The following is a 14814-nucleotide window of genomic DNA, read 5'->3' on the forward strand; positions in this document are numbered from 1 at the left end:
CACCATATATTCGACTGTAAAACCCTATACTTGGGTAGTTATGAATATAAAAGTCTATCAACCTTTGGACAAAGAGGGTTTGCTGTTGCTGCTGCTGGAAGATATTATTTACTCCCAGTTGAAATGCGTTTTGTGACTTCTTCGTAAATCTTCAAGTTCAAATCTGGATTAAAACCCCATCTTTTCAGAATTCATTACAAAAATTGACAAAAATGCTTAGAGCAATGAACTTTTGTTTATAGTTTTTGTCTGGGCTATGGGGACATTTTGTGGATTTGGCGCTATATAAATGGAGATACATGTATCATCATTATCAAATATAAACATATACAGAAATATATTTTACTTTCCAGATGTTTATTTACAGTCTCTAAAACAAATACAAATTATGACATACATATATAAAAAAAAAAAAGTAACACATGATTTGGAAATGGTTACCTTGCCATTGATCATCAGTGGAAAGAGAGAGAGAGAGAGAGAGAGATTATAAGCACTTTCTCATATCTGTTGATGGAAATTAAAAAGTGTCCTATATTAGAGAATTGTACTTTTTGATTTATTCGAAATATTAGTGAGAAATCACTGTGCCCCCTACAAGGCCTCCCAAACAAAGCACTACACCACTGTTCATCAGTATAGCTGTTGACACTGACAATGACCTCCATTCCATATAGAGATCAGGTCATATCGGTGAACTTAAATGAATGAAACTCAACCAACAGGTAATTCCCAGAATTATGGGCACACATCATGCAACATTGGATTAACCAAAACTTTTTAGTGGCTTAGCCACCATATTAAACAGATCAAGGTTTATCTAAAAACTCCCAGATCCTACTGTCATGAAGAACAATAAAATAATATCTGAATATGAAATACGAAACAAAATCAAGATGTTTGTTTTAATCAGATTAGGGAAACCACAAGATTCTCAGAATCTGAACCACAAATTAATGGATTCTGTTTTATGTAAAAGTTTGAAACTTTGGCAATTCACATAAAATGACAAATTTCACTGCAACATAATTTGTAGATAAACTCCAGTATTTCAGATCAGTACTCTTTAACAAAAAATACAGGGATTCTTGCCGATTCCCATGAAAATTATCTAATGTTTTGGTATGATTTCATCATCATATAAAGCAGCTTACACTGTAACCCAGGTATTATTTTATCTTGTGTATCTAGCACTAATTTCTTTCACATTTGTTTAATATCAGAACTTTGTTTAAAATTTCGTAAAAATCGTTAAAAAATCACCAAAAATCAACTAATTTGTACTTGTGTCCAGTTTAAAGCTAACTGATTAATTATGATAATGAGTCTCCAATTTCCTGACCATTGTTCAAGAATGAATCATTATACATCAATAATCAATTGGGTTGTTTATTTTTTAACAGTGATCGAGAAATAAAACACTTGTAAAATGGACACTCATTATCAAAATTGAATGGTCAGCTTTAAACTGGACAGAAGTACAAATTAAACGATTGATAGTGATTTTAATCAGTTTTTACGAATATTTAAACAAAGATTGGATATTAAATGAATGTGAAAGAAATTAGTGCTAGATACACAAGATTAAATGATACCTGGGTTACAGTGTTATAAATCATGTTTTTCAACAGTATCCAGTATAATTCATTTTGGAGGTAGATGTGTTCAGTCTGTTTTTTTTCCTTGTTTTTTTAAAGTATTCATCACATTTTGAGATTGGCAAATGTTTTGTTACAATTTCACTATCATATAACAGCTTTCTAATGTTGAACGAGACATATTTATATAAAAACGTTTTCCCCATTGTATGAGGAGGCAGTTTTGTCACTGCATCCAGTGTGGTTTATTTAGGAGGTAGATGTGTCCAATCTATAGGGTTTTGTCCTTGTTGTTTTAAGAATTCATTACATTTTGAGAAATGTTTACATCCCATGAAACCACGATGAGCTGAGAGGGGAGATGGATGAACAGCTTTAAGGATGTGATGTTTCTTCTGCAAAAAGAAAAAAAAAGTTCTTAATTCAACATGAACCCGGTAATTGATTGACTTATATATAATACATCAATTTTAGTAGCACATTGGGGTCTTTAGCAGTGGGATAGACAGACATCCTTACTCCTTGTCACATACTAATAGTGAATGGCAGAGAGAGAGAGAGAGAGAGAGAGAGAGTATAACATCCACTCAACACAAACTAGGTCATTTCGGGACTAACACATGGTTCAATTTCATTTCAATAATTCGCTTGCACATGGGGGTCTTTAGCAGTGGGAGGAAACCGGAGGATCTGGAGAAAACGCCGATGAGCCTACTCCTTATCACGTACAAACCACGCCAGTTGACTTAATGACAGACCTTATGATACAACACACACGCCCTGACCATTCAGCCATCTAAGCCCCCTAAACACGAAAGGTGTAAAATAAAAATCCTAAGTACCTTATCTATACAAGCTCCCTTCTTCTGTGCATAGGCTCCCCATAACATAAATACCACTCCAGTTGAGTTTTTATTTACCCAATTTATAACAGCATCAGTTAGTTTCTCCCAACCCTTACCAGCATGTGAGTTAGCTTGATGAGCTCGAACTGTTAAACAAGCATTTAACAAAAGCACTCCTAAAATTAAAATAAGTCAAATCATGTTTAGATATTTTTTTTGGACAATTAGGTAATAACATCTACTTTTGATTCAATTACAAAGAGTTAATTATTACGCGTTGGCTATAATTCAAAACGTCACACCGTATTGAGGATCCACCATGTCGCCAATGACGGATTATTCTATGGTATTACATGAATTAAAATTATGTAAGATGCTAGCTCACTACCCAGGTGGACTTGGTATCATTCCCGGTGTTGGTAGGAAAAGTTCTTTAGGATTTTCCAGCCGTTTTTCCTTATATCAGTGGTGCAGGATGGAGGGTCTAGCAAGAAAGTGAAGGAATAGTATCTAGTCGTACGGATGGAGCGTAAAATCTGACACAATGGCATACAAGTAAAAGAAGAATAGTCCAAAACTGCTCTGTTCAGGTAAACTTTGCCTCATAGCACACAGCAGGGTGTGTCATTGTGTCCATCATAACTAGCCCACTTCATACAGAAAATAAAACCTTAAACCTCGATTTTATTTCATTTTATTTTCAAATTCTATGACATCTTGTTATTAAATTTACTCAAATTAGCTCTGTCATACATACTGTATATATTCTACAATAATTAATGAATAATAAAAATATCTTGCAATAATAGATTTAATATATTAAAGAGTATTTTCCTACCTTGTTCTGCCCAGCCATTAAGAGTTCCATGAGTAGGTATTTGAAACCCATCAATATCATTAGATAATTCTTTATACATATTCACTAAACTAAATAAAGAATAAACACAGATTAAACTCTGCATACATTATATTCTAAACAACATATCTAACAGTGCAGAAACATGCTACAAGCATTAATCTCAACATTTTAAAGAGGGGAGAGAGAAATGGGGTTTAACATCCACTCGACACATACTAGGTCATTTCGGGACTAACATATGGTTCAATTTTATTTCAATAATTTGCTTGCACGTAGGGGTCTTTAGCAGTGGGTGGAAACCCATGAGATTGGACAGGTGACCCATTTTAAATGGATTGTCCTTGTGTCTGGTTACGATACGTTGTGCTTATATAATAAAAATAATAAAACCAGTGACCGTTTCCTCAAAAAATTGTGTTTTGTTAATGTTCTAAATTGCACAACTCTGTAAATAACCGTGCAATGTAGTCTGTTCCCTAATTTAAAAGTTTCCAGATTTTCATTTTTAAGGCACTTTTGAAACATACAATATTGTAATGTCTGAGCTGTATTGTTTGTTCAGTTTGTGTTGTGTTGTTCAGTTTGTGTTGTGTTGTGTTGTGTAATATATTTTAGAAGTTATATTATTCTTACCTTGGTGGTGGTTTAACCCCTTCCTGTACACTAAAACATAAACCTGTAAATATACAACATACCTGATATAGTATTACATGGATCAGAAACCGAGCATGACATCATCACCGCCATCATGGAACTGTAGCCTGACAATCGATGCACAATTGCCCAAGGAACAAGCATGCCAAGTTTCATGTCAATCATACTTGAATAGGCGGAGAGCAATACAAGATGAGTAGCGCCTACGCATCAGTTTCTGGTTCAAATTACCCTATAACTTCAATCCCCATTCATATAGAGTAGACTGAAGGACTGTAGTCAAGATTGGACATCCATGGAATTCAATCGCCCCATCCATATAGAGTCCAGCCTAGTTCAGATTGACAATCAATGAATAATGGGTGTTACCTCTTTGGTTTTAACATCAGTCACTATTTTATGGTATACTTACCATGAGCTTGTTTAGGTCCATGATAGGGATCTTGTCCTAATATTACAACTTTAACCTAAAATACAGAAACCAATCAAAATGATAGAATGCTGACTGATTTACAAAATAAGATGGGGGAAATGGAGTATAATGTTCACTCAACACAAAATAGGTCATTTGGGAAGACAAGTAACATAATATATTATTATTTCAATGATTCATCTTTGTGCAGAGGTTGTTCTCAAAAGGGGGGGTTGGATGGCTGAATGGTTAGCGTGCGCGCGCTGTATCATAAAGTCTGTCATTGAGTCGACTGGCTTGGTTTCGAATCCCCGGTTGTACGTGGCAAGGAGTAGGGTCGCCTGTCCAACCTCGTGGGTTTTCTCCGGGGCCTCCGGTTTCCTCCCACTGCTAAAGACCCCTACGCGCAAGCGAAATATGTAAATAAAATTAAACCATATGTTAGTCCCGAAATGACCTAGTTTGTGTCGAGTGGACGTTAAACCCCATTTCTCTCTCTCTCTCTCTCTCTCTCTCTCTCTCTCTCTCTCTCTCTCTCTGTTCTCAATAGGAGAAAAGCAGAGGAGCGACAGAAAACCCCATGGTTAGACATTAAGACAGGTCACCTTATTCCACAGCAAATACATGCATGGGATTGAAACAAAAATGTTTGCTTCAATGACAACAAGTATTTTAGCCTAACCATATAATCATCACATGATGTATAAGACTTGTATTAGTTTCACTATAACCTGGCGCTTACCTGTTGTATAGGACACATGTTTGTCCAACTATAAACTTGATTTGATGGTGGATAAACTGTTCCTTTATTTCTCTCACTTTCAACAAACTTACATAACTACAAACAAAAAAAACAAAAAAACATTTTATGACTTTATTATAAATTATTAAAAATGATATTACATTAATATTCAAATTGCGTAATTGCTGAAACTTGAACCCTTGTTCATATCAGTTAAGTACAAAATTTGTTATTCTTAGAGAGAGAGAGAGAAATGGGGTTTAACGTCCACTCGACACAAACTAGGTCATTTCGAGACTAACATATGGTTTAATTTTATTTACATAATTCGCTTGCGTGTAGGGGTCTTTAGCAGTGGGAGGAAACCGGAGGACCCAGAGAAAACCCACGAGGTTGGTCAGGCGACCCTACTCCTTGCCACGTACAACCGGGGATTCGAAACCACGCCAGTCGACTCAATGACAGACTTTACGATACAGCGCACGCGCGCTAACCATTCAGCCATCCAACCACCCGTTATTCTTAGAACTTAACTATCGCTAGTGGTTTACAATTGAGGAAAAAAAAAAAAAAAAATTTTTAAAAGAAAAACAATTTTTAATTGATTTTACACATTAATGTTTTAGGGTGAATTCTATCAAATACCATGTTGGCTCAGTGAATAAGACGTTGGCTCAGTGAATAAGACGTTGGCTCAGTGAATAAGACGTTGGCTCAGTGAATAAGACGCTGGCTCGCCAACTTAGGTCCTGTGTTCCATCCTGGTATTTGCAGAGAAAGTTCGTCTGGATTTTCTAGCCTGTTTCCCCCTTTTCCTTGGTGTAGGGTAGAAGGCCTGGCAAGAGGCAACGTATAGTTGTTCGCTGTTTGGATGGGACGAAAAACTGAGGTCTCGTATGCACATTAACGTGCTCATAAAACTAAAGAACCTTTGACAGTTGGAATCGATATAAGAGTAGGCTGTAGTGTTGCTATCAGGCAAAAATTTCCCTCATCATAGCACACTAAGAAGGTTGTACCCCAATCTTCAGTAGGATGTAAAGAGAGAGACAGAAATGGTGTTTAATGTCCACTCGATAAACTAGGTCATTTCGGGACTAAGATATGGTTTAATTTTATTTCAATAATTCGTTTGTACGTAGGGGTCTTGCAGTGGGAGGAAACTGGAGGACCCGGAGAAAACCCAGACGACCCTACTCCTTGTCACATACAACTGGGGATTAGAAACCACGCCAGTTGACTCAATGGCAGGCCTTATGATACAGCGTGCACATGCTAACCATTCGGCCATCCAACTCCCCGTAGGATGTAAAACCCAATTCTATTTGTAATGCTTCATGTAATTGATTTACACTGACAGATAATTTTCCAAGTATTAAAAATAGAATTTTCACTTACCTGTATAAAATATGGTTTGGTAAATTCAGGTTCTAAAGCTGAATACCAAGTTTTTCCAATGGCCTGTTTTAAACTTGTTGACAATTCACTTGATTCTTTCGTGGATTTTGATTTTATTTTTTCTAAAGCAGCTTTTTTATTTTCCTCCATTCTTTGTTTTTGTTCTGGTGAAAGTTTTATTTCAGGTTTGTCACTATCATCGTCTGTTGGTTTCTGTCGTTTAGCAGGAGTCAACTGAAAATTATAAATAAATATAAAAGATAGGTTACCAGGCAACGAAACATACGCCCACAGCAGCTAAATCGTCCGAGCAGTCAACAAGTGTTGTCGCATATTTTTACTTTTTTCGGTAATGAAACATTTATAATACACTAAAATCTGATTAAGAGTAACAACTCATCAAGTAATTATCAGAAAACCATTAGAATTTGTTTGGTTTTTATAAAGTTCTGCCCCATGCCAACGCTTAGTATACAAAACTTTTAAATCATGGATTTAGCTGTTCAAGTCATAAAATTTACTTGTTCATATCAAGTACTTAAACTCTGTGTATCAATCTGAAGTCAATCGGATGATAACTTTAGCCTCTAGAGCGTCACGAGATTTTTCAAAGTGATCAAGGGCCATAACTTTGGCAGTAATTATCGGAAATCTTTGAAAATGAATAGACTTCTTCGTCTCATGACCTTAAACACTGTCAATCGGATATTAACTTTGGCCTCTAGAGCGTCCACAAGATTTTTCAAAGTGATCAAGGACCATAACACTGGCAGTAATTATCTGAAATCACTGAAAATGAATGGGATTCTTCGTCTCATGACCCTAAACACTGTGTATGAATTTAAAGTCAATCGGATATTAACTTTGGCCTCTAGAGCGTCCACAAGATTTTTTGAAGTGATCAAGGGCCATAACTATGGCAGTAATTACCAAAAATCGCTGAAAATGAATAGACGTCTTCGTCTCATGACCTTAAACACTGTGTATAAATTTAAAGTCAATTGAATATTAACTTTCGCCTCTAGAGCGTCCACAAGATTTTTCAAAGTGATCAAGGGCCATAACTCTGGCAGTAATTATCAATGTGGGCGTATAAAAAGAAAAACAAATTCAAAATATCTTATAATCAGGGGCACATTATATCTCTGATACGGGAAAGTAGCTAAATATGTTGGTACATTTTGATATGTTTTAGCTACATATGCCTCTTTACCATGCAAAATTGTTACTCAAATTGACAATGTTTGTTGAATGCAAGTGGATTTAACCAATCAACAATTCAATCAGACTTCCCATGAGCAATATCATCAATTGAAACGGGACATGTACACTACAAATTGTAACAATTAACATATTAGTATAGTGGAAATATTGTATGAAATAAATATTGTTGAAAGGAAAGGTGGGAACTCAAGACTTGAGTGCAACTTCCTTGAGTGCAACTTAAGTCGCATCAAAGAGACACGACTTGTGACTCGACATGAGCATGAATTGCTGATTCGTTTGATGAACTGGTGAGTCGAATGGGACTTGGGACTCAACTTCAAGTCAGCGACTTAAATTGTGAATAAACTTGATTAAGTGCAGCGATTTAGGACTTGAACTTGCCTGACCTGTTCTGCCTTTTGCTCGATCGAGCAGGCAAGACTTAAGGTATGAAGAAAATTGCTGCAATGGGAACAGGGAGAAAGGTGTTATAATTATCTATGTGACAGCATGAGCATGGCCCTAACACCGTTATGCCCAAGTTATGGTGACAGTGTAGGCTAACAGCGACATTTTTGCTTTGATCGATTGAAAGTAAATTTAGAAAATGATCATTCAAGAAAACATATCTAATCTGCACATAAAAAATGTAATGAAATCAACAATTTTATTATTTATTCATATCAAACAGTTGGCGCACAGCTAGGACTGTCCCTTTATTCTTTAATAATATGTATGTAATTCAATGCGTTTCAATCAACCTGATTTATTTCATTCTTGTTATCTGACAATGGTCGTTTCGCTGCTGATGTAAAAAATGATGATATCTTTGCTTGACCTGACATCATTAAAATACTGTAAGTAAACTTTGGAGTGGTAAACAAAGCAACGAAACACGTTGGAAATTGTCTACTGCACCGATAAATTTTATTCATTTCCCGCCATTTTCTATTTATTTACATCATCTTTAGTCCCGGTTCTCCAGTTCAATTTTTTAGTTGAAGTCGAATGACTTGACAATCAAGACAAAACTCTTTTACGTGAAGGTAAAAATGTTAAAAAAGAAAGTAAATAACAAGAAAAACCGACTGAAAAACCGTAATTATGATGTAATTAGCCAACGGAAAGAGTTGAATTCGATCGAAGACTATAAAAAGAAATATCAAGGATATCTTGTAAGCATTTAGATTTTATTCATTCGCAAAGAAAATGATCGAAATCATTGTTAAATTCAAAATTTCAGGAAATTTAATAAGAGTTACCTCCCTTGCATCCGTTTGTAGGGTAAATTGTCCTGTCACCATGATCATTTATGGAACTGTCAATGTCATCATAATTGTCGAACGAAAGGATGATAAAAGAATGAAAACGTTTGTTGTCCATCATTAATGGCATTATGTAAGTTCATACAATTGATCAGCTAATCTGGGCCCAGGGGTATGACTGAAATGTGTAACAAATGCATACCATAACCATCGATCATTTACCATTCATATTTAATTATTTATTTCCTCCATTGGTTTCTATTCTCATATGTACATGTAGGCCTATGATACAGTCATTACTATAGTACACATAGGATACCCAAATCACATACCCTTGGACATGCATAACAAGATTACCAGACTCAAGGAGTGGCTTATTTGCTACTTTTGGCTTTATGGCAATGAATGCAAATAGTTTTTGCAACCCACTTAATTTATTATTATTAAACAATAAACCTACATGTACTTGTAAACTTTGTTCCAATAGGATATTTGCTTCAATAAACGTCACCCAGAGTAGCAAATAACCATTTTACTTCCAGCAATTTATCAACAAGGTAGACAATATGCCATTTTATGGCATGTACATGGAAATTGCATAGACTTAAGACTACATGTTATGTATTCAGGCATTCACCTAAAAGGAGTGCGATCGCGCTCGCTCTCCTGGACGTGCCCGGATGTCAGTTGGGGTGCTCTTTTTATAGGTCGCCTCAATGTCTAAAATGTCTCACCTCAAAGAAAATAATCAGGAAAAATATACCGTAACGAAAAATACTGTCAAGTATTCAAGGGTTGCGTTGTTAGGACTTGGTCAGGCAAACTACAAACACAGGATAGCTGGCAATAAATTACTCCTAGCCGGCTAGGTTTTGTAAAACCCCTGCCCTGTGATCATGTCATACTAAAATATGTAACTCAAAATACCTGCAGGCCTCCAAAACACATAACCCTTAACCCTGAATTACAAAAAACATATTATCAGAAATATTTCTATAAAACTGTTTAATACCCACCAGCCATTGTACAAGAATAATGACAATTATGAGACACAAAAATGTGTGTAATACATGTATATACATGTATGCCAGGGCCACAGGGGCCCCTGTCAAAATACAAGACCAGTAACACATGGTTCAATTTTATTTCAATAATTCGCTTGCGCGTAGGGGTCTTTAGCAGTGGACAGACGACCCTACTCCTTGTCATGTACAACTGGGGAATTGAAACCATGCCAGTTGACTCAATGACAGACCCTATGATACAGCGGCGCACACATGGTAACCATTCGGCCATCCAACCCCCCAAATAATGGTAGGCCTACAAAACAGAGCTCAGGCGAACTATGTTTTAATGAAGAAATTGTGTTTGAAATGAAATGAAATGGGGTTTAACGTCCTGTTGTTTTGCTCCAAAGTGGGCTAATGAAGACGGGCACACGCCATACAGTGTGCTATGAGGGAAATTTTGCCTGGACAGCAGCACTACAGCCCACTCTTATATCGAATTCCAACTGTCAAGGGATCTTTTACGTGCACCCCAATGTGTACACAGGACCTCGGTTTTTTGTCTCATCCAAATGACTAGACAGCTGTCCTTAAATTGTGTTTTAAAATGTAACAAATGACAATAATATTATTATTGATATGATGGGAGTTTGGTGGCCGAATGGTATAACATGTGGATCATACAATTGGAAGGAGTAGGGTCAACTTTTGGGTTTTCTCGAGGTCCTCCGATTTCCTCCCATGTTAAAACCCTATTGATACAGTTGACTCATATCATCCTTTATCCTTGATATCTCCAGTGGTCTGATTCCGTACTACTCCATTAGTACTTGTGGGTTTTCTCCAGGTCCTCCGGTTTCCTCCCATGTTAAAACCCTATTTTGATACAGTTGACTCACATAAACCTTTATCCTTGATATCTCCAGTGGTCTCATTCCGCACTACTCCATTATACCCTGGTTTCATCCAAGGGGGAGGCACGTATTCAGGGGTTAGTGGAGTGGAATGGAATCAGACCACTGGGGATGAAATGAAATGAAATGGGGTTTAACGTCCTACTGTTCTGCTCCTATACTGGGCTAATGAAGACGGGCATTTGCCATACAGTGTGCTATGAGGGAAATTTTGCCCGGGCAGCTCCACTATCGCCTACTTTTATATCGAATTCCAACTGCCAAGGGATCTTTTACGTGCACGCCAATGTATTCACGTTTTTTTTGTCTCATTTGAAGGACTAGACAGCTGTCCTTGTCAGGCCCTCTGTTCTGCACCACTGACAAGGGGAAACCATGTCGGAAAATCCAGATGAACTTTCTTGGCCAATGCAGGGATCAAACACCCGACCTCCAGGCTAGCGGGCCAGCGTCTTACCCACTTAGCCACCGTGACCCCCACCACTGGGGATATACCGAGGATGATAATCCTTGAGTGGCATTTGGTACTTGAGTACTATAAAACACAACACAATGAATGTATGTATTGAAAACCATATTTGTGCTTGACATTACAATAAAAGAATACTTTTCGAAATGTCATGTGTTATGTGTCTAAACCATTGATTGTTTTCCATATAAATTGTGTTGTGTTTTTATGCATGACTCAGTTTCTGTGTTTAAATCGAAGATAGATATAACAGCTTTCGTATCTAATACGAGTAAAAAAAATTGATTTGATAAACAGATGTCATATCATATTGATCTATCTACGGATATTAAAATAAATAATATCAAATATATATAAAACTGGAGTGTGTCCATACCGCTATAGTTGTATAACACTGTAACCAGGTTATCATTTAATTTTGTGTATTTAGCATTGATTTCTTTCACATTTGTTCAATATCAAATCTTTGTTTAAAAATTCGAAAAAAATCAGTCAGCGTTAAACTAGACACAAGTACAAATTAGTTTATTTTAGGTGATTTTAAGTGATTTTTACGAATTTTTAAACAAAGATTTGATATTAAACGAATGTGAAAGAAATTAGTGCTAGATACATGTACTACACACAAGATTAAATGATACCTGTGTTACAGTGTAAGCAGTTATACAAACTGGAGTGTGTCCATGTCACTGTAGCTTGAATCAGTTTAAAACAACCAAGTTTACACCATAGTAAGAAGTTATACAGGTACATTGTAAGCTTACCTCTACCTTGTACATGTAAGTATATTCATGGAAACAGCAACTGTCATAAGTCATTTAAAATTTTAATCAATTGTTTTTGTTGGGTTGGGGTGGGGGGGGAGGGCGTGGGGGTAGGCTTACCCTTTATAGAACACATGATGTCACTCCTCATTTCTGGAGTGCACATGGCTTACTGTGGCTTCTGAAATCCATTGCTCCAGTTACATTTGTAGTGCATGAAACAGGGTATGCATAATCTTTATACTTTTTATACGCCCACATGGAAATGTGGTCGTATATTGCCGTCGCCCCTGTCTGTCCGTCCGTCCGTCCGTCCATCGTCCACAATTTCTTGTAAACACTCATTTATCATCTGATTGTTCTGAAATTGATATATGTTGTTTGCATTAGTGAGATGAGTTATGGCCCTTGTTTCACTTTGTTGCACCTTGTGAACGCTCTAACGACAAAAGTTATCAACCGATCTGTATGAAATTTATATGCATCATTTAAATTAGTAAACCAAAGAAGCCTATTGAATTTCAGCAATTTCAGTTAATTACATCTAGAGTTATGGCCAAAGTGTCACTTTGTAGAATCTGGTGAACTCTCTAATGAGAACAGTTATCATCCGATCTGTTTGAAATTGATACGCATCATTTAAATTAGTGCAACGAAGAAGCCTAATGAATTTCAGCAATTTCCGTTTATTACGCCATGAGTTATGGCCCTTGTTTCACTTTGTTGTACCTTGTGAACAAAAGTTATTATCCGATCCGTATGAAATTTATATGTATCGTTTAAATTAGTAAAACGAACAAGCCTATCGAGTTTCAGCAAATTTTCCGTTAATTACATCTAGAGTTATGGCCCTTGTTTAACTTTGTTGAATCTTGTGAATGCTTAAACGACAAAAGTTATCACTTAATTTGTATGAAATTCATATGCATCATTTAAATTAGTGAAATGAAGAAGCCTATTGAATGTCAGCAATTTCCATCAATTACTTCTAGAGTTATGTCCCTTGTTTTACTTTGTTGAACCTTGTGAGTGTTCGAACAACAAAAGTTCTCATCCGATCTGTATGAAATTTATATGCATTATTTGAGTTAGTAAAACAAAAAAGCCTGTCGAATTTCAACAATTTCTGTATATTACTTCCAGAGTTATGGCCCTTGTTTTAGTTTTTAGAACCTTGTGAACCCTCAAACAACGAAAATTATAATGTCATCTGTATGAAATTGTCTATTAAATTTCCCTTATTACCTACAAAAGAATAAATATGCAACAACCCTTGTCGACTGCTCGGACAATTTAGCTGCTGTGGGCGTATGTTTTTGTTGTCTGGCAACCTATCTTTCTATATTGGAATGGGGCTTAAAGCCCTGCCAACACAATATTTTGGTCATTTTGAAACAAAAATATTGTCATTTTCTTTTTTTCCTGGTTACATGTGTATGACTATTACATTTGGGGGTGGGGGTGATTCTAACTTTCATGTATTCTTTAACATGTCCGTCACTGTGTACACAGCTGGACCTTGATTTTTCATATGATCCCAACAAGTAGGCCCATTTTTGTTGCCAGAAGATTCTGAAACCTGAGACAGTGCTATGCTTTCTAGAATAATCGAAATCAATTTTCATTTGAATATTTTTGTTGTGCAGTACTTTTATATTGGCTCTTGTTGCATCCCAAGCACAAATTTAGATAAATAATTTATTTATTTCAGGTTTTAGAATAAAGAAGAAGTCATAAATAAATACCATGGCGGCAGGTGTTTTAAAATGCCCTAAATAAATCAGAATCTTTATTGACTTACAACCTGAGTTACTAGTTGTTTTATTATGCATCAGAATCCGTGACTCAAGACAATAAACTTTATCTTCTTACAACCTGAGCTACTAGTTGATTAATTATAAATCGAAATCATTAAATCTCACGTTGGGTATACGAACTACATATTTTTATTAGTCAGAATCAGTGAATTTCGCTGTGGGTAAATTAACTACAAATGTTTTCTATGTACGACTTGAGTTACTAGATGTTTTATTATTAGTCGGAATCATTAACTCTCGTGTTGGATAAATTAACTACAAACTTTATCTACTTACGGCATGAGTTACTAGTTGTTTCATTATGAATTGGAATCATTGACTCTACTGTGGGTAAATTAACAACAAACTTTATCTACTCAAGCCCTGAGCTACTAGTTGATTTATTATAAACCGGAATCCATGATTCTCGCTGTGTGTAAATTACCATCAAACATTATCTACTTACGACCTGAGCTACATGTACTAGTTGATTTATTATATATTTAGCTTGTGGTGTGAAACTTTGTGGGTATTACTAAGACTTGTACATTTTACTTCCCAAAGGAGACTTCGCTCAATAACAAACACTAATTTTATTCCAAAGGAGACGTCGCTCAATAACAAACACTAATTTTATTCCAAAGGAGACGTCACTCAATAACAAACACTAATTTTATTCCAAAGGAGACGTCGCTCAATAACAAAGGATTGTGTACAGTTTATTTACTAAATGCCATAAGAACAATCAACACTGAACAGATTTAAACACCATATAATTATCTGTGACCACATTCAATTTATTTTGTGAAAAGGATCAATTTGTGTTTACTTAATTCTTTGTTACACCAAGACCATTGTTAAATCATGTTTCATCGAAAAGATGAT

The 14814-nt window shown here is 35.9% G+C and overlaps 1 protein-coding gene across 1 annotated transcript; it reads right to left on the bottom strand.

Annotated features, from left to right (window-relative positions):
* Nucleotides 1-346: 346 nt before the first annotated feature.
* Nucleotides 347-8665, bottom strand: LOC126816969 (uracil-DNA glycosylase). Its single transcript, XM_050543780.2, has 8 exons — nt 8476-8665; nt 6509-6742; nt 5111-5206; nt 4369-4423; nt 3936-3978; nt 3282-3370; nt 2441-2619; nt 347-1993 (listed from the first exon to the last, which is right to left on the bottom strand). The coding sequence occupies exons 1-8, from the start codon at nt 8647-8649 to the stop codon at nt 1844-1846; spliced, it is 1020 nt and encodes a 339-aa protein (XP_050399737.1). The 5' UTR covers nt 8650-8665; the 3' UTR covers nt 347-1843.
* Nucleotides 8666-14814: the final 6149 nt, after the last annotated feature.

Source organism: Patella vulgata, chromosome 3 (genome assembly GCF_932274485.2).
Source record: "Patella vulgata chromosome 3, xgPatVulg1.2, whole genome shotgun sequence".
Classification (NCBI taxonomy): Eukaryota; Metazoa; Mollusca; class Gastropoda; family Patellidae; genus Patella; species Patella vulgata.